Source organism: Trematomus bernacchii, unplaced genomic scaffold (genome assembly GCF_902827165.1).
Source record: "Trematomus bernacchii unplaced genomic scaffold, fTreBer1.1, whole genome shotgun sequence".
NCBI classification, from domain to species: domain Eukaryota; kingdom Metazoa; phylum Chordata; class Actinopteri; order Perciformes; family Nototheniidae; genus Trematomus; species Trematomus bernacchii.
The window spans coordinates 1,430,559-1,450,541 of NW_022987714.1; the positions used below are offsets into that span (position 1 = coordinate 1,430,559).

The 19,983-nt window shown below is 42.8% G+C and overlaps 1 protein-coding gene across 7 annotated transcripts; it reads right to left on the bottom strand.

The window, feature by feature from the left end:
• Positions 1–1,954: 1,954 nt before the first annotated feature.
• Positions 1,955–18,628, bottom strand: zmp:0000001167 (protein phosphatase 1 regulatory subunit 12A). 7 transcript variants are annotated; one of them, XM_034142095.1, is made up of 26 exons: positions 18,248–18,523; positions 14,373–14,503; positions 14,034–14,152; positions 12,070–12,226; positions 11,801–11,945; positions 11,640–11,714; positions 11,450–11,529; positions 10,141–10,346; positions 9,915–10,027; positions 9,625–9,822; positions 9,385–9,467; positions 9,194–9,283; positions 8,919–9,020; positions 8,730–8,831; positions 7,921–8,011; positions 7,684–7,836; positions 7,489–7,591; positions 7,275–7,378; positions 7,064–7,123; positions 6,019–6,041; positions 5,858–5,909; positions 5,662–5,766; positions 5,000–5,050; positions 4,758–4,808; positions 4,455–4,471; positions 1,955–3,202 (listed from the first exon to the last, which is right to left on the bottom strand). In XM_034142095.1, the coding sequence occupies exons 1-25, from the start codon at positions 18,521–18,523 to the stop codon at positions 4,469–4,471; spliced, it is 2,673 nt and encodes an 890-aa protein (XP_033997986.1). In that variant the 3' UTR covers positions 1,955–3,202; positions 4,455–4,468. The 7 variants fall into 7 exon arrangements, with proteins under 7 accessions (XP_033997986.1, XP_033997983.1, XP_033997984.1 ...); XM_034142092.1 differs by lacking the exon at positions 4,455–4,471 and having other exon boundaries at positions 9,625–9,819; positions 18,248–18,628; XM_034142093.1 differs by lacking the exon at positions 4,455–4,471 and having other exon boundaries at positions 10,141–10,322; positions 18,248–18,627.
• Positions 18,629–19,983: the final 1,355 nt, after the last annotated feature.

The following is a 19,983-nucleotide window of genomic DNA, read 5'->3' on the forward strand; positions in this document are numbered from 1 at the left end:
CATTATATACCATAAAAGCATATATGTGTTTATGCACAATTAACTGTGAGTGTTAAAATAAATCTAGTGGAGTAAAAAGTCCGGTATAAGTATAAAGTAGCATTCAATGGAAATACTCAAGTAAAGTAGAAAAAATATGTCAAAATAGTACCTCACCTCATAGTACCATCAGTACAATACTTGAGTAAATGTAGTTACTTTCCACCACTGGTAATCACCACTTAATAAACAGGCTCATTAGATTTAAATGAAACCTCAAGTGCACGTATCACTCTGTGTATGAATTAAACTAAAAGGTCTAAACAGAGTAAATAATAAACTTTAGTTACAGGTGTACAGTGTTAGTCTTAGTTAAGGCTGTAATGGCTGCCACCTTATTCGTACATATTCACAATTAAAACACCATGCAGGGCCGCTTGGCTGAGGCTGTAAAAATACTCTGCAGGTCACATTGAGTGTGTTTACATTTCTATCCTATCTCTTCCAAGAACACCACGTCACTCTCTCCTAACTAAATCATGTCACATCCACTCTGCTCACCAGGCTCTATAAACTCCCTTTTTACCTTTTTTGCTGTTATCTCTTATTTTACAGTCCCAACAAGCCTCATGATAATTTGGGACAATTTGGAATCTTGTTCAGAGTTTAAATAACTGGTTTTGCTTTTACCTTGTTTTATCTTAAGTGCTGTACAAATACATATTATTAATGATCTATTTTTATCTCTATAATTGGGGTTGCAGGCAGTGCTGCCCCTGTCCATATGGGGGCATTTGGTGGAAGTTATTTACGCAGCCCCACGACCACCACAACAAGAGTTAAAACGTGTTTTTTCTTCAACATAGTTCATTTCGAGGTCAAGTTGCCGACCACAGAATGCAACATCCGGAGTTTTCATCCAGCTGGGGGCCTTTTCTGCATGTCATTTCTCTATTTCCCCTCATTTCCTGTCATTTCTCTGCTTTAGCTATCAAATAAAGGCAAAACATGTCAAAGTAATACTTTAAAAAAACAGGATAAAAGCCAAGTTAACACTTTAATAGATGTGGGGCCCAAGTTAACCTGCCAAGGCCCCTAACAGACACACTAACAACACATTTTGAAGAGAGCCCCACAAGCAACAAGTATTTCTAGATGAAAACTAACAAACAATATAGATCTCCTTTCAGCCTTAGCTCACCCTCAGCACTGCATGAGTTGCACCACTTGGTGGCGCTGAGGAGCTGTTTGTGTGGCATCTGGCATCGTGCCGGGGGTCAGAGCCACAAACCCTGGGAAAAGCAGAGCTTTGTCCATATAAGGCTGCAATCCATCCGCTTCCCTCTTCCTCCCCAGCTCCCTTCCTCTGTCTTTCTCAGACCTGAGGGATATTTACAGAGAGCCTCGGCCAGCCTGCCCTTCCTTATTAGGAGTGCAGCCTGTTGTCAGTATTTCTTCCACCCTGCAGGACAGTGGTCCATCTCCCTGCTCTCAGATGAGACAAACAGATGGATCTTAACTACACTTCAGTCCAAATGGACAACTGGTCCTTCACAGCTCCTACCTAGACGTCTACCACAGCACATGCAATCACTCTCATATCTATCATGTCAGTCAAGCAACTCCTGATGTAGTATCCACCTGGGAGCAGCAATAGATTAATGGAACAGTCCAAACATGCTGTATATACATCGTGCTGCCCTGTTTCCTCACTGTGTTGCAGCTGTACCGTTCCTTTTTTTGTATCCAGTGATGAAAAACATCTGGCTTCTAGAAAACAGAACAACTGTAGGCAGTAGTAGTGATACAATTGGGTAGAAACAAAACAAAAGAACAGGTGAAAACTAATCTCAAAGTGAGATATTTGATGACTCCATCATTCACATGTCACCAAGTGTGGAATCCAACTAGCATTCATACTTCATACTAATATGGATACAAATTCTCACGATGTACATAATAACCAGACAGTAGCTACAAACACTTTTTTTTATTGGGGTGCGGACATCCATTCAATATATTAGAAAACCAACATGTGAAGAAAGGCTACATGGAATTTTACTTCAAAGGGGGGTATTATTCAAGACTAATATTTATACACATACAATATACATAATCATGCTCCCTGGCAAGAGAGGAATTGACAATGAAAAACTATGAAAATAATATCTTTAACAATGGTAATAATTAAAACCATTCATAGCATAATAGGCTTTGACAGAACAGCAATTCTTTATAATTGTGCAATGACCTTTGACCTTCAGCTATCGGTAACTTCTCCCTCCACTTACTGAGTGGGAGGGTGCTGCTGTGACATACGTTTGTCTGTCTGGAGGACGGGCAAAGCATGGCAAATCTTGTATTGCTCCGCAGGGTGTAAAGTGCTGTGGTCAACTGACCTGGTCATTATTTAAGAGCATGGAGTGTGTCTGTGGTCACAAAAATAAAAAACTATGTGGGGAAGTGCATAGGTGGAGAGGTAGGTGGGTTCAAACACTTGCATGTGGAAACAAAACAACCCAACAGAGCTTTGTGGACTTCCCCTTGTCGTCAGGACGGTGCCGAATGCAAAGACAAGCCAATTTTTTTTATTTTTTTTATAAAGAACTTCAAAACCTTCATTGCTTGACAACACGTCAGATTTGAACTGTGATTGGGGTAAATTTGTGAATGTGTGACGTGAGTGTGTTCACAAAAAAATAAATACTCAGTGGGAGCTTTAAGGACCAAGCTGCCTTTCGCGCTCGTGGAATGTGCATGGAGGAAGTATGTGATGCACGCATAGGAATGTGTGTGCACGTTAATGTTCCCCTGATGCACAGCGGTGGTAGATGTTCTGTGTGCTGTGGGTCTCATGTTGCTGTTGGGGGAGCTCGGCCACAGGCCTTCATGCCAAAGGTCTTCCTGTGACAAACGGGCGCTAAGGCACACCAAAGCCACTCCAGCTGTTCACAATCCAAGTCAAGCTGTGGTGTTCGTGTACGTAGGACATTCTGCTGCTTCTCTCCCCCTCTCTCTTTCTCTCACTCTTTGGCACTGGGAGGAATGTGTGGAAGCAGGGAGGGAGGGATGGATGGATGGATGGATGGAGGGGGGAGGGGGGGGGGATCCCTGCTCTTCGTGTCTCTCTTTTCGTTTATTTGGAGAGTTTGCTGATGACACGGATCAGTGCTCCATTTTCATCTTTAAGACGCTGGTTGTCTGCTCTCAAGTCGACCAGAACCTGGAGGTAAAAAAACAAGTTTCCATTAAAACAGTCTGAGAAATGATCTGCTTGGTTTGACTTTATTATGAGACATTGGATTTTAAGATTAAATATCATAGGTAGTTTTCAAAGCAATACATGTTTCTAACTGAGTTGTTGTTAATACACTTAAAAGATAGCAGGACATCAAACTCTATACAATAAGGCTCTAATGACACGAGATGCATTGCGACGAGCGAGTCCGCTTCAAAAACGCATCGGAAAAACTGTGTTGCGCCTGTGGAGCAACCGGGAGAGATTTATGAGCGAAATTTTTTACAAAAGCAGACTTCTTGCCGTTGCTGTGCAATCAGATAAGGAGGAAACACAACCTTGAATTATACAGTAACATTTATTTAAAAACTTCTAATATCAATCTTTTGTCCGCATCTGCCATAGTCCCACTGTTCTTTCTACATCTCCCAACATCAAAAGAGGAAGGAAGTGGTAAAGTAATAAAGCTTTTTCTTCGCTTAATTTGATTGGCTGCGACATAGGCAAGCAGGGTAGGTAGCCATAGAAACAGAATTATCTCGCATCTAAGGCTCTGTGCCATACCTGGCGATGAGTGAGGAAGAACATTTACTATCATGTGAATGCAGCTTAACGCAAAAAAGAGAATATTTAAACTTTAATTTGGGTCCAAAAAGCTCTTCAACAACAGGGCCCTCGGTGCAGGAGATGGGGGGGGGGGGGAGGGGGGGGGGGGTGTACCATTGGAAAACACTGGTTTCGCTGTTTGACGCATTTCTAGTGACGCATCTCGGTGTGACTGGGGCCTAAAGGCAGTGATCTTTTTTTGTGTTTTGTTCGGTGTAATGCAAACACGTCATGTGTGAAGCCTAGAGAACTATAAGTCAAATCACAGTTATCATTTTCAGTAACATCACAGTTATCATTTTCAGTAACATCACAGTTATCATTTTCAGTAACATCACAGTTATCATTTTCAGTAACATCACAGTTATCATTTTCAGTAACATCACAGTTATCATTTTCAGTCACATTTTAAAAAAAGAGTATTGTATTCATTATTTGTTTTGCATCCTACAATGAGAGAAAGTAATGAAATAACAAAGAAACAGTTGGACATTTTGTGAAATACTTGTATTTGCTTTGCTTTAGATGAGAAGATCAACATCAATCTCATGTCTTATCTAACTCTCATCAAGACAACAAATAGGCATATTTCCCAAAATGTTGAACTCTTCCTCAAATAGAAGGACTTTACCTATTCATTCTTTATTACTGAAGACATCAGACAATTATGAGATGAAATTATGAGAGCGCAGAGATCAGATGGGTTTCAGGTAGTTTGGTAGACAAACAGAAACAACCATTAATGTGAAAATCAACCACATTTATCACATGTAACAGAAAACAGTTACCCTCCTCCCTGAAAACAGGTGGAGGGAGGAGTGTATTCAACAACTGTGCACCACCTCCACATCACTGCTGCCTGCACACTGCAGCCAGGCTGATCAAGCAGAAGCGTGCAAAGTGAGTTCGGCCATGATAACACTCGTCTGCTCACCTTTAGCTCCTCCTCCAGCTCGGCCATTCGCCGCTCCAACATCCTCCGGTCCTGACGCCACGGCAACGTGACGGAGAGTGGGGGAGCCCAGAGAGGAAGTGATGTAGAGAGGAAGAAGGTGAGTGAAAAGAGGTGAAGGAGTGAAGAGGAGAGAGGAGAGAGCGTCAACAGACAGCAGTGGTGGCCGTAGTGAGGCAGATGAAGCTAAAACAACAGGAACACCATCAGCAGGGATGCGTTACCTTTCTCTCCAGGTCCAGCATGGCTGAACAGTCGCTCAGACGCTCCTGTCTCTGTGGGATTCAACAAATCAATCACATTAACACCATCAGTCTATCACGTTAACACCATCACCACAACAAGATCACTTGATAGCCTGCGAAATTATAAGTTACAACCTGCAACATTTAGATGTGAATGTCTCGTTTGCTTTTTTTGTTAATTTTATCTTTATACGTAGTATTAGTATTACTTCAAGTTGATTCACATAGCACTATGCGCATTTAAATAATTTTACAGCATGACTCTGCGAGAGGTTTTGATTACAATTGAACATGGGGAAACCTTCGCCTTACGTATATTTAAAAAAAAGGAATAAAGAGCAAGATGATGGATGGGAAATCATATTCTCAATTATTTATTCTATCAAGCCAGCAATAGTCTGACTATCGGTTTCATGTACTCGGTACGCTTGGTCCATATCTGGAAAGAAAGATAAAAATGTTTGGACTTGGAGGGGGGAAACTTTAAAAATCTGTATTTTATGTATTATTTCTTTGAAAAACATAGATGTTTTGTTTCCATCCTCAAAGTATTATTTGGGACTAAAAGACAGCAATACAAGTGACAGACACCTGAACTGAGTGTGTGTGTTAGTGTATGTGCTTGTTGGGGGGGTGGTCACCTGCGTGGCTTTCTCCAGGTCCAACCTGGTCTGACTGATGGTCCTCTGGGTGTCCTGCAGCTGAGACTGGAGCTGACTGTTTTCTCTGGAAACCTCCTCAAACAGCTGACACACACAAACACACGCAGCAGTAAATAACTGGTTCAAACGTGGGAAACAAATGTTCCTGACTTCGATATGGGTGCTGTCTGCTGACCTTCTTGAAATCCTTGGCGTCAGAGCTTCCTCCCTGGGTGCAGTCGTTAAACCTGGGGAGACGGGCAGAGGTCAGAGGTCAGAGACACTGCTATCACTGAGACTGCGCTGACAGAATGAAGAAAGAGGAGAAATCAAACAGGTCGAAGGCTACATTCATACCTGGAACTCAAGTGTTGGTCTGTCTGTAAACAGAGAAGGCAGTGTTAGTTTTATCATTCTTAGTCCTGTGTCCAAGGTTATTGTTATAATTGTTCAGTTCAGGGTCAACGTCAGTCTAAACTTTGTCCAAAAAACTATTTAAGTTGAATTTATGTCAAATGTAAACCTTGTCTAGTCAAAATATCCCCTTGTTTATTTCTCTCAGCCACTGATGTCATTCTATTTAATCCAAGTCATTTACTCCAAATCCTTCTGAATGAGCTCATGTTGTGCTCTCACTGTAAAACAGTCCATTTAATCTCTTCTTTAAAAGTAAAATAAAGAGAGATTTAAGCAAAGGTCTTGTTTTTTTAAACAACATTTCAACTAGGGCTGCAAGTTACGAATCATTTCAGTATCAATAAAACTCCATAGTTGAGAGTTTGTTTGCAGGAAAATGTACTTGACAGTTATTTGTTTATCAAAAAAACTGGCGTTGTTTTTCTGTCAATCGACTTATCGCTAAGTTGACTCAACATTGTAGCTCACTTTCAGTATCGAATGTCAATATTGTCACAGAAACGGTTTAATGACGTCAGTGCCGTCTCATTACTCTCGCCTTAGTCATGGTAAGAAAAGGTAATTGACGAACATATTTAGTCATGCGTTAGTGAAATAACACTGGAAGACAAACAGGCTATGGCCGGTGTAACAGGTTTTCACACACACACACACACACACACACACACACACACACACACACACACACACACACACACACACACACACACACACACACACACACACACACACACACACACACACACACACACACACACACACACACACACACACACACACACACACACACACACACACACACACACACACACACACACACACACACACACACACACACACACACACACACACACACACAACACACACACACACACACACACACACACACACACACACACACACACACACACACACACACACACACACACACACACACACACACACACACACACACACACACACACACACACACACACACACACACCTGTGGATCCAGCCCACTGCCTGAGAACTCTTCCTCCCCACTGGGATCATTGTCATCACTCTGCAGATGAAACCGATAACGCATGTTACTCACATGTTACTCACATGTTACTCACATGTTACTCACATCTAGTTAAAACATTGCTAGTGTTTTTTTGTTTTTTTAATTCCTCCATGAATAATCCAGATAAAAAGATGTGAGCGGTGTTTACCTCCCCGGTCCTCTGCGCCTTCCTCCTGGCCCGAGCCTGCCTCCTCTCCCTGCGCTCCCTGGCCCATCGCTCCGTCTCGCTCTCCCCTGTGCTGGCCTCAACATCTGGAACAGAGCCAAACAGCAGTTGTTGAAGAGCAAATTAAATGTTCGAACAAACAAACCACATTTTCAAGCTCTGTGTTTTGTGAGAAGAGGGAGGTGGTGATGTGTACCTCTCCTGTCGGCCGTCTGAGGCCGCGGAGTGCCGGCGGGCTGAGTGAGGCCCAGCAGGTCAGACTTCTGCAGACTGGCAATACGAGACCTCCAGCTCACTTCCTGTAAACACAGCATCCCCCGCTATATGATGTCACATTACATTATATAAGAGCAGCCAACACAGACCCATAACTTTGAAATATGGCTCTCACCCCCTCCTCTGCCTTCTTTGCTTTGGCGTCCTTCTCTTTCTCCTTCTCTTTCTCCTTCTCTTCCTCCTTCTCTTCCTCCTCCTTCTTTTCTCTCCCTTTGTTGTCTGTCTTCATCGTCTTCTCTGCCTCCTGCAGGTCTGTTAGCGTCACCCCCTTGATGTAAAAAAAATCACTGTCTTACATACACACAGTACTTTGGGAACATGCAGTGAACATGTGAGCGGAGACTGTGTGTACCTGAGTGGAGCGGCGGGACTGCCGGGCGTGTCTGGAGCGAGCCTTCCTCTGGGCCTCGGCCTCCTCGTCCCGCACCGGCGTCAGATATGATCTACACAGGTAGAGCACTTTTAGATTTAACACAGCACCTTCAGGCCCACAACTACAATTATTGCCTGGTGGTTGTGCCCCCCCCCCCCCCCCCCTCCTGAACACTCAATTTGCAGTTTACATCCACTGTTTATCCAAAATGTCATCACTTAAACTAGCCCTAAAGTGCTGGAGGGATTACAAATGTGTGTGGGCAAAGACTGAAAGTTAGCATCACATGATCCCAATGAGATCTTTCCAGAAATGCACAATTGGGTATTATGTAACATATAAAATCTCCTTCATTTGTGTTCTTAATTTGTGTTAACCAAAGATATTCAGGTTTCTAAACAAAGTTGCATTCTAAAAGACCCTTTTGACTTGAATCTGAAGAGCGAAAATGCTAGCAAAAGGGCTAACTCATATCCGGGTTTTAGGACAAATTTCTGTGTAAAGTCGTCATAGTTATCTAATTAATTATTGAGTTATGGCCAAAAATGTAGTTGTGATGTCTCAATGACCGCAACCTTTTAGCACCCACTTCTAATACATTCATTCTTGATTCCAAGTGGACGTTTGTACCAAATCTGAAGAGATTTGGTACAAAGTGCTCTTGAGATTTCATAATTACTAGTATGGGATTTAGGGATGGACAACCCGTAAACACAGATGCTCTGTCCACCGCTATTGTTAAGATGGTGGCACACATGCGCATCAACGCACTCTTCCCCCTGACTCACTTGCGCCTCTGCTTGGCCTCCTGGTCGCCCGTGGTCGTGCTTCGAGAATTGGAGGTGGTGACGGCAGACTGATCCTTCTTTTCTGTCTGTTCCTGAGGAAGTCTTACGGGGAAAGATGAGAGGTGACTATTAGATCTTTCACAAGAGAAAGAAAAATGAATAGGAAAATGTAAAAAGCAAATGGAATACCTTTGGGTCAAGACACTATTGAGGCGGCCGAGTCCAGCAGAGCTCGTTCCGGTGCTAGCTGAGGTCATGGTGGGGTCATCCAGTCTCTTTCCATAAGATGAGCTAGAAGCACAACAAGCCGCTTAAAAACTGAAAGGCGTTTTTCCACAGCCACACACACAAATAACACGTTTAGTCACTGCAGGGGGAATGTTATAAGCGGTGACACAGCAATAACAAAATCCCACACACACATGACAACAAACAAATACGGAGCATGGAGCAGCATGACTGACCTGTGAAGCAAAGAGGGGGTGGAACTAGTGAGGTCATTCCCTGATTGACTATGAAGGCGCCGGGTGTAAGAGGAGCTACGACTTAGCCAGCTGAGAGGGAGACAGGGTGACAGGGGCACACAACCAGTGACTCAGAAAAACACAATCTGCTTTCACAAGCGCAGAAGGAGCATTTGAGAGCAGCGGCTCACCTGTTGGAGTTGTCAGGGCTAGCGTCTGGGATACTGAAGAGTCTCCGGGTGGGGATGGGCGGCACCCGAGCCAGCCTAGGCTCCTGAGAACGAGGGGGAAGATAATAGTTCATCAGTTTATGTGACTCAGAAGCTGTAAAAGAAGCCTTTTTTTGGAGTCACGTTAGATTTATATGACAACAACTGGTTTCATTAGAGTTTAAATCTGTGAATCATGTGAGCGCCGGCTGTGGTGCGTACCTTGGTGTCGGCCTCAGAGCTGAGGCGGGGGCTAGAGGCGGAGCGGGGTATGCCCAGCACACTCTCTGCAGGTCTGATGGGGTCCTGGCTGGTGTCAGACAGACCAGCCGAGCCCAGAGTCATCGAGCTACCTGCCTTCCTCAGAGACGTTCTCCAGGAGCCCGGGACCTCGGGGGCGGGGGGCTTGCCTGGGTCCTGCTACACAGCCAGCAGAAGTCAACATCTGTATTGTTGTCATGCAGCTAAAACATTTGCTTTGATGTTGTCCATGTAATGTCTTTGTATATTACCTTTTTCACTTGGCTTGGAGCAGTACTTGTTGGTACGGAGGTAGGAAGCAGGCTGCTGGAAGCATTGCGTTTGTTGTTCAAGTTGTTTATGATCTCTCGGTTCTTCGCTTTCTCTGCAACCGTGCAAAGGTCGGAAATAATTAACTCACTAGCAGAACCACAAAAACCCACCAGATAAAAAAAACACATCAGTTGTGAAAGACAACTTCTCGGCAGCTTCTCCTACCCGACTCCGCGTCGCTCTCCGACTCGCTCTCCTCCTCCGAGCTGGAGCTGCTCGAGGCCTTCCCCTGGCTCTGAGGCTGGCTCTGTCTCGTCTGCCCTTCCTCCTCCTCGTCCTCAGCTGGGCTGCTCTGCAGGGCCGGAGGGGGGTGCTTCTCCCGCTCGTGGAGATAGATCTTCTCCTTACTGCTCATACGAGAGATAGAAGTCCTGCAGGGGCGGGGCCAAGGTGGGGTGGAACAACAGGTGGCATGCAGGGAGCTGATCAGTGAGGGCAGTCATTCCACGTGCAGCCAATTAGAGCGAGCATGCGCCGATCAACACATCGGTGGGTGGAACAGTGGGTCACTTTCTGTGAGGCTATGAGTAGCTATGCCGTATTATTGCTAGATCACAATTTAGCAGGAGGTAACTTCAAACTAAACATTTTTTATCTAATCAATTGTATAATCGTTCTTTAATATGTAAGACGGCAAGCTACAGCATCTACACAAATGTGTGTCCCAACCACATACTTTATACTAAAGTATTTGTTTTGTACTTATGTAAAGTGTGCAATTCTGGCTTTCAGTACACAAGAAAATCCCTCGTAACGAGATTTAAGTTCTAACTGCTGCCAGTATGCAATTTCCAAAACTCAATGGTAGGGAGCAATGTCAATATGCATCTTCATTTGTGAGCTATTCAATTTGCAGAATTAGCTCAAAACAGATTGTCTTATCATTTTAACCTAACACAGCTTTCTGGATTTGCCACAAAACTGACAGACATCACTGTATAATGATAGATTACATATTGTGATAAAGGACGTTATATATATTTCAGAAAAATAAGAGCTAGGTATAAAAGCTCCTTTAAAACGACATATGTATTTTTTATCCTTTGATTTTTTCTTAACTATGCTGTGTTTTATTTGAATTGTATTCTTTCATTTCCTTTCATTATTGTTTATAATTGTTAGTTGTAATCACTTAGAGTCGATTACTGTTCTCCCTCTGTTGCATTGTAGGGACTAAAGTATACATTAAAACTTATTTTTCGAAAAGAGTTCACACTATCTTAAAAAACGGTAACATTTAGTATTCAGTATGGAACTGGGACACAGAAAGTCGCTGCCTGCTACATCTATCCAGTGTTAATGTCAGTGGATAGAAGCAGCACGTTTCAGAGGAATGCTGGGACTGTTAACATCAGATCTGCATGCAAACTACTGGTACTGGGATGACTGGGATTCAGCTGAGGAACAGCGTAGCGTGTGCCCACATACACACACAAACACATGCCCACACACCAACACACTGACTGGCACTGACCTGCGTGTGCGGAGTGGTACCATGGAGATTTGCTGGCTGGTCTCAATAACAGGAGTCTGTTTCTCTTTCTCGCTGCGTAACTGAAGAGGAATATAAACACACATAAACACAGAGAACATCCACCGCTGTAAAACTATCAATCATATCAGGTTTATCTAACTGAGTGAGATAGTTGTGAAGGCAGACTCACGGCATTCTGCTTCTTCTGCAGCTCCTCCAGAGTGTCCACTAGGTTCTCATGCGCAACATCTAGAGGTGTTTGGCCCTACAAGGACATTCACAGAGCTTCATCAGTCATGGCGCTAATAAAGGCTTCATTTCATAGAACAGAAGAAAGGTTGTTTGTCTTACCACATTGTTGACGGCACCCATATCGCACATGTTGTCAGCCAGCAGGGAGCACACCTCCTCCTTCCCCCAGTGAGATCCTGCATGCAGGGGCGTCCACCCGTCGATGTCCCTGCTGTCCACGTCCACATCACACTTTAACAGCACCCTGAGGAAGGGAGGAAACAGACAAGATGGGCGGAGATGAGGTATATCTAGGAGGGTAGAGCTGTGATACCAAATTAAGACAAAAGCTAACAAGCGGTCATTGCTCTCAGTAGACTTATTCTTACTTCAGAACTTCGATGTAGCCTTTGGCAGCAGCAACGTGCAGAGCGGTCGCTTTGGTGTTGGGGTGAGGTGTAAGGGTCCCGCTTCCTGCCTGCACGGCCATGGCGTCCTGAAGCATGACCCTCTCCTCCTCTTTTCTGGCCTGGTCCACGTCTATTGCTGTGATAGGCACATGGAAAACAGTGGCACTTGAATACACACACTAGCACTCCTCAGAGTAGGTCAGAAGCTTCATTCATTACATTCATTTGCATTTCTATTCATTCTGTTAGAACTCAGTATGTCTGTATATTTGGAGATAAAGATTAGGCTACACTATTATTATTATTATTAGTAAGTTGTACTATTTGTAGAATATGAATACAGTGGTAGCTGCGTAGAATTGTTTCTGCCACATGTGAACCAAACATTTCACATTACTCCAGAACGAGGAAATGTAGTAAAAATAATGCTTGTCGCACACAAAGGGAGGTACGCACTGATGAGTGTTATTGATGAACCAATGCTATTTAATTAAAAAAAGACAATTAAAATCCAATGAGTCACGATGTTTTTTATATTTTTTAAATGTATGGCAATGAGGTAATAATAATGCCAGTAGACATGTCCAGCTTTATTGACATTAGGTTTGGCTTGATTGATTAGGTACAGCCACAACAAAAAGACAAATCAGAATTAGACCTTTAAAAACTCTAAACTGCAGAAAAAAGACAAAAAATATGAAATGTTATATTAGATTTGTCATCCGTGACGTGCTCTCAGCAATGCGTGTATACGCCTGGAGCCTCAGTACACTTCAGTACTATGAAGGTCACAGAACATTTACCCAGTACACACTGACTCTGTCCTCATTTATATGCCTATTTTTGTCTTCTCTTACGAGACGTATGCTTTTACGGTGACAGCTAGTAAAACAGGACAAAAATGCAAAGCAGGGCTTGGTTTGGCCATTTATGAGAAGAGTTTTGAATAGTTTTCACTCCAAGTAGACTGAGCCTTGTTCAAGTTCCTAATTTATTCTGCTCATATTTTTCTTTTTCTAATGCCAAAGCTATTGAGAACCACCCAAGACACATGGACTACACAGCTAAGTACCTAAAAGCACCTCATCATCACTGCAGGGCCTTGGTAGCTGAATGGTTACAGCACATAAACCCACAACATCACAAGTTCAATTTTGGCCTAGGGACCATTTTTGCATGTTGCACGCTGCTATTTTTACACTGTCCTCTTTCCCATCAAGACTAATATTCCAAATAAGCCCCTAATCATCTGCAAGGCAGCTTCCCTTACGCGGAAATGTGTATATTATGATCTGATAATCATGTAAAGAGTACCGTAAAGAAAGCCTCTGCCAATCAGTACAACTAACTTTCCAAAAACGCATCAGTTTCATTGGTTTAATTACTCAAGATAGTGAATTATTGGTTCCAAAATGGAATGGCTAGAAGAATAGGGAGGGATGAAACCCTCTTTAATGGTCACACATGCAGAGCACACAGCACACACAGTGAAATTTGGCCTCTGCTTTTAACCCATCCTAGTACAAGGAGTCTAGTACTAGGAGCAGTGGGCAGCTATTGTACAGCGCCCGGGGAGCAATGGGAGTGGGGGGGAAGGGGGGTGTCCGGTGCCTTGCTCAAGGGCACCACGGCAGGGCAGGAGGTGAACTGGGACCTCTCCAAGTAGAAGTCCACACTCCATATTTAGGTCTGGTCGGGGACTTGAACCAGCGACCCTACGGCTCCCAGTCCAAGCCCCTACTGACTGAGCCACTGCCGGACTCTATGCTCTCTGTGCTCTATACTCTATGCTCTATGTATTGGTATAATGACAACATCCCAACATATTTAGTTGTCACTGAAAGTCATCTAAATGTTAGTCTGAAATGCCAGAACTTAGGGAAAGAAAAGGCAGAGCTCACCCAAGCTTTAGTAGAAGTTTTAATGTGTGAGCAATTCCTCACCTTGCTTTTTGATTTCCCCTTTGAGAAGTCTCTCCATGGCGTCTTCCGTGGCCACGTCCAGAGGAAGCTCTCCTTCACTGTTCACCGCCCCGACTTGAGCACCGTGCTCTATTAGGTATCTTCAAAAACAGAAAGACAGAAATTGTCGAGATGAAAAAGTTAAACTATACACTATAAGTTAAACAAATGATTCATATTATTTTACATTACATAATGTATATAATAATAATAATTCATCAGCATTGTTAATACATTATCCTCCAGTATTTTAAATAACCATGAAAACTATAACATTTGAACCCACAGATTTAGGTTGAATGGTGATGCATCGACACTCACTTGGTGATCTGGATGAATCCGCAGGAGGCGGCAGCGTGCAGAGGAGTCCAGCCCTCATTGTCCCCTCTGTTGACATCACTCCCGCTCTCCACCAGAAACTGCACCATCTCAGCATTTTCATCAATGCAGGCCTGCCAGAGGACACACAACCACATGATGAATTGATAACCTAGTGTTTATTGTTAGTTGGTTATTGTGACAATCCCCGCTACACACATGTAAAAAAACAGAAACCGACAGAATGTCAGTCAGAGTCCAGGTTCAGTACTCTTAGACCCGGTTTATTTTGGTTAGTTGAAAAAGTCAAAACTTCCCACACTTTAAAATCTTTTAAAATCATCTTAAGCACTGGGGCTAAAACAATGCCTACTGTGTCTACTTGTATTGACTTATTGTTAAGTGGGCTGCTAAAAGCCCTCAAGTACCTGCCAAAACAGTCATTTTGTGGCCTGAGTTAAACAGTGAACCTATTTAGCTGATTTTCCTGAAGCTAAGTCGAGATCCCAATGTGACAAAGGTCCCAAGATGAATCTCATGAGGATCTCATGGTATTATGATACAATAGATCTTTTTTTTAAATGAAAAAAAATAATCTGAGGGTGGAATCTGTGTAGGCCTCTTTTTCAAGTGAACTGTTTTTATACTGCAAAGCTCTGGTTATTAAACTCATTATTTACAAAAGTAATAAAACCTGCCAGCGGGGTAAGATTATTTCACTTTTAAATACAAACAGATTACAAGAATTTCTCAAAACTAAGAGAGAACCTTGAAACAAGAAGCAAGGTAGATCCCTGCCTCAGAATCAAAGTAAGTTGTACTAGGAAAACATTCAAACAGTGGTAAATATTTTCCCTCTGAGCTAAATGCTTACATGCCAACATGTTCCCAGAGACAATGCTGATGTTAAGCAGCTATAATGTTAACAATGTTCGCCATTTTAGCTTATCATGCTAACATTTACTAATAAGTATTTAACACAAAGTGTAGCTGAGATTGTAATGGAATTGTATTATTTTTGCAGGTATTTGTTAATAAACCAAAGTATTGGACAAACAAAACGAAAAGTTTGGATCACCATTCATTTAAATCCTCCAATCCCCCCTCCCCCCTTGGATATCTGCTCCAAATGTCATTGCCATTCATCCAATAGTTGTCATACAACAACAGATATTTCACTCACTCAGTACCACATAGTTCAACCTCACAAAACCAATAGGGTCATCTAAGAACCATAAAACGTCCATACAAAATGTCATAACAGTCCAATAAATGTTTGTGGAGATATTTCAGTCTTGACCAATCTTGTGCCCCGACACACCAACATTGCCATCCCTAGAGTCCTGCTGCCAACAAGGCTAAAAGTACCTAAGAGGATTTTGCAGTAAAAACCACTCGCTCTAAAACAGATATAAATCAGCATGAACCGAGTGTAACTTACAATAGAATAGAATAGAATCGGAGGGATGAAACCCTCTTTAATGGTCACACATGCAGAGCACACAGCACACACAGTGAAATGTGGCCTCTGCATTTAACCCATCCTAGTACCAGGAGTCTAGTACTAGAAATAGGGATGCTAAAATGAATCTGGACTCATGGTAAAACAAAAAGGCAGGCACACCACTTACTGTTATTTCATAAATCAAGCAAACCTTTTTGCATTTCCCACTGGAATATTACCTAAAGAAGTACTGTGCTTTTGTGTCAGATATCATTAACAGCTGATGAGATGACATCTGCTCAGAACAAGACTGCACTCGCTAACCTGACAGCGTTTGAAGACATTCATGATCCTCTGTAGGACCTCACAGCAGCAAGTGTCTGTAGTCACACAGGACCGTGTCCATCAGGCCGTCTTAAGCCACCTAAGAGGCTTTGCTTTTGGGCTAAATCAACTTATCACAAAGCTGCTACAAGTCTCCAGCCTCCTTCATAATATAAGATAATTACTCAGGTAGATGGGTTGGGTTGTAAAAAAAAATGTAAAGTGGTAATTTTAAGAGCTCCAGGTGGGGCTCGTAATACAAAGCAGAGCCAGACGCTCGCGAGCCAAAAAGCAGTGTTCAGTGGCAGCAGGGGGCGGGGGGTCCCTCTGAACAAGTGGGTGCTCCAAGCTGAATGAATGAACAGAGGGCACTTCTCGCGCCCCCCGAGGGTGCACACACTGCCTCCCAGCAGACTCCTTCACTGGGTCATCAAGTGACTCATTGTGGAAATCGCCTTTGACAACAGCAGTTTGAGGAATGTTTTCCATTTCTTCATCCGAAATCCCTAAAGTCCCCACCAAGGGGAATTGGCAAGGGGAAGGAGAGAGAGAGAGAGAGAGAGAGAGAGAGAGAGAGAGAGAGAGAGAGGAGAGAGAGAGAGAGAGAGAGAGAGAGAGAAGAGAGAGAGAGAGAGAGAGAGAGAGAGGAGAGAGAGAGAGAGAAAGAAAGAGAGAGAGAGAGAAAGAGAGAAAGAGAGAGCGAGAGAGAGAGAGAGAGAGAGAGAGAGAGAGAGAGAGAGAGAGAGAGAGAGAGGGAGGATTGGGGGCAAGAGAGAGTGAAAGCATAGTGGAGAAGACAGAAAGGCTTTGGATGGAGAGGATGGAAAGTTGGAGTGTTGGCCTAATTTAATCCGATTGCCAGGCAAGATGAGCAACAGGGGATGAGAGGATGGAGGGGACCACACTGCGAGACACGTGGATCGACCAAAAGTGGGCATGTTCACCCAACATCCAGGAAGAAACATGCTCACATACTCATCTGAACCGGTCATGGGAAGGCTACTTCATCAAATACACATAGTTGGACTAAATCAGGGGGAAAACACCAATCATCTGTAAGAATGATGTAACTGCGAGCACACAGCTGAACCACAATTCAGCTCCAGTGGGCAGGAAAATTAAAAGCACAACATCTTTCATGTTGCTTGGATATCACACGTAAACCCATGTGACTGTGAAATCAATGTGAAGAGACAAGCATTGCGTTTATGACACGCGGCATCATAAAAGCAGAGGAAATACTGCATCAACGAAGGCTTGTGTGACAGTGATGTTGTCCAGACGGCTCCTCTGTGTTATTACTGAAGTGAAGGGGAGGGAGGGACATTAAAGGCTGAGCTGCTTTAAGACTAGAACATGCTCAGGAGAAGTGCAGCCAATTTGGGACATGCAACAATCCTCACACTCAGATTAAAAACTGAGAGTTTACATTCCCTCTTTGATCCTGCCTTAGATTCTCCTTTCATATTGGGAGTCTTCCATTTCGACTTCTTCCTTTAAAAAAACAATAAAAAGCTGTTGATCAGATGATGGATATGACCTACTATTTTAAACGAGACTCCACCAGGGCCATTCATTTCTAAGAAAGATCATACAGTCTTCTTTAGTTTAATGCTGCTCACTGATATCCTTACATCTCAACTATGTATGCTTGAAAAAAGAAGCCTATAACTTACTAGGTACAACAGTGTGTATGGCCCAGCATATTACCAACAGGCTCACACACTAACACACAGGCCAGAAGTGCTGCTGCTGCTGCTGCTGGGACTTTAAAAACAAGTCTAGAGAGGGTAAAGTGATGGGCTCAGTTTAAGCCACCATAATAACAGCTGTTAAAATGAACAGACATACCTGAGATTAACTGTTCGTCCTTACCTCTAACCAACTTAACTCCACGATGAATTAAGCTAAAGTTAAAGTTAAGTTAATGCTTCTTCGCTGTGAGGATCATTAACGGATACAAGTTGTTGCTATGCGAGCAACAGTTAGCTCAAACTCAAATGTTAAACTCATAAACAGCTGAATCTAAACGGTCGTTAACGGTTAACTCTTACACGAAGCTACATCTAAACGGTCGTTAACGGTTATATAGTAACGTTAAGGCTCCTACCTGATGAAGCGCTGTCAGCCCGTCTATGTTGGCGTGGTTGATGTCAGCTCCCTGCCGGAGTAGCACCGCCACCTCCTCCCGGTCTCCGGCGGAGCAGGCGGCCATAAACACGGCTCCCTGGGCGAACCGGACTCTCGGCCGCCGCGTCCCGGAACCGCTCGAAGTTTCCCGGTTCTCCGATAGCGTCCGATCCGTCTCCGAGCCCAGCCATCGCTGCAGCTGATCCTGCCGTCGCTGTTTGGCAGCTTCGGACCGGGAATGGTCAGTGGCCGCCATCTTCCCTGGTCTGTCCCGGACAGATTCAGCTCATGGTACGAGGAGAAGGAGCGGAGTATTTGGAGTGAGCCTGCCTGCCCTGGGCTGTGCCCCCTGGTGGAGACTCAGAGGAACCGGGAACTTCACTGCGAACTTCTGACAGAGTGGCAGTCCTATGCTGCCTTCAAGGGCCACTCGGAAAGTCCTAACTCGATGGGAGGGACAGTGTTTTTTCACTAAAATGCTCTGACACCCTGTCCTCACTGTGCAGCTCCTTTAGCGACAGGCTGCTCTCCCGCTGCACCAGACACACACACCACAACACAGACTATAACTTCTTCTTCTTCTTCTTTAGAACACAGACTATAACACCACGGCCCTTTCTGTTAAATACCAACAAACTATGTGCAATATGTGCTATATGTGCAATATATGCCATTAATAACTGTGTGAATACCTGGCTGCTAAATCCTTAGAACTGTTACAACTACAAGATGTGTATTTTGTAAATTGTGTAACTTTCTGCTGTTAAATACCATCCAACAACAGTATGTGCAATATGTGCTACATGTGCAATATATATATATATATATATATATATATATATATATATATGCCGTTAAAACTGTGCTATATATACCTGGCTGCTAAATCCTAAGAACTGTTACAGGATGTGCATTTTGAAAATGATGTAACTTTTTATTTTATTATATTTTATTATATCTTTTACATTTTTTATTATATCATAACTTAGTACTTTTTAATGCATGTAACATATGTAACATTAAGCTGTCTGTGGCTCTTTTTCTGCTGTAACCACGTACATTTCCCCTCTGTGGGACTAATAAAGGTATTCTGATTCTGACTGTGCTGTATTACCTTTATTTATTTTTATAGTTGTTTTTATCATGTACTACGTCATGATGTATTCATAATTCTAATTTTTCATGAATTACATGTACAATTATATTTGTATGGACAAATATATTTTAAAAGTATTTATATTTTATACATCTGTATTTTGATATGGATTTATTATAAGTGCGATAGGCACTAGGAAATGTTTTAACGTTGTATAATTGTTATGTGTGTACTTGCCAGGGACTTCAACTGGAAATTAGATTTGCCTATGATCCGGCATATAGCATTTCTTCACTTTTTTAGATTAATGTATGTTTATGCATTAACATAGTTAGTGTTCAGTAAATATATATCATAATAACAAAGATGGATTTTAACAAAACATAATCAAAACTCTGAACAAAATATAATGCAGACAAATCAAAGGAAACATAAAAATGTGCCCTTTTTCCATTGGTGGGGTAAACTGTATTTTATTTTATAATTATACCGTTTCAGGAACCGTATTCGAGATGTATTGAGATGTAAGATTTTACTCATATTTGAACTGCATAATAATAATAATGTAAAGTGTGTATGCTATTTCATTCAGGGTTTATTTTAATTATGCATAATATTAT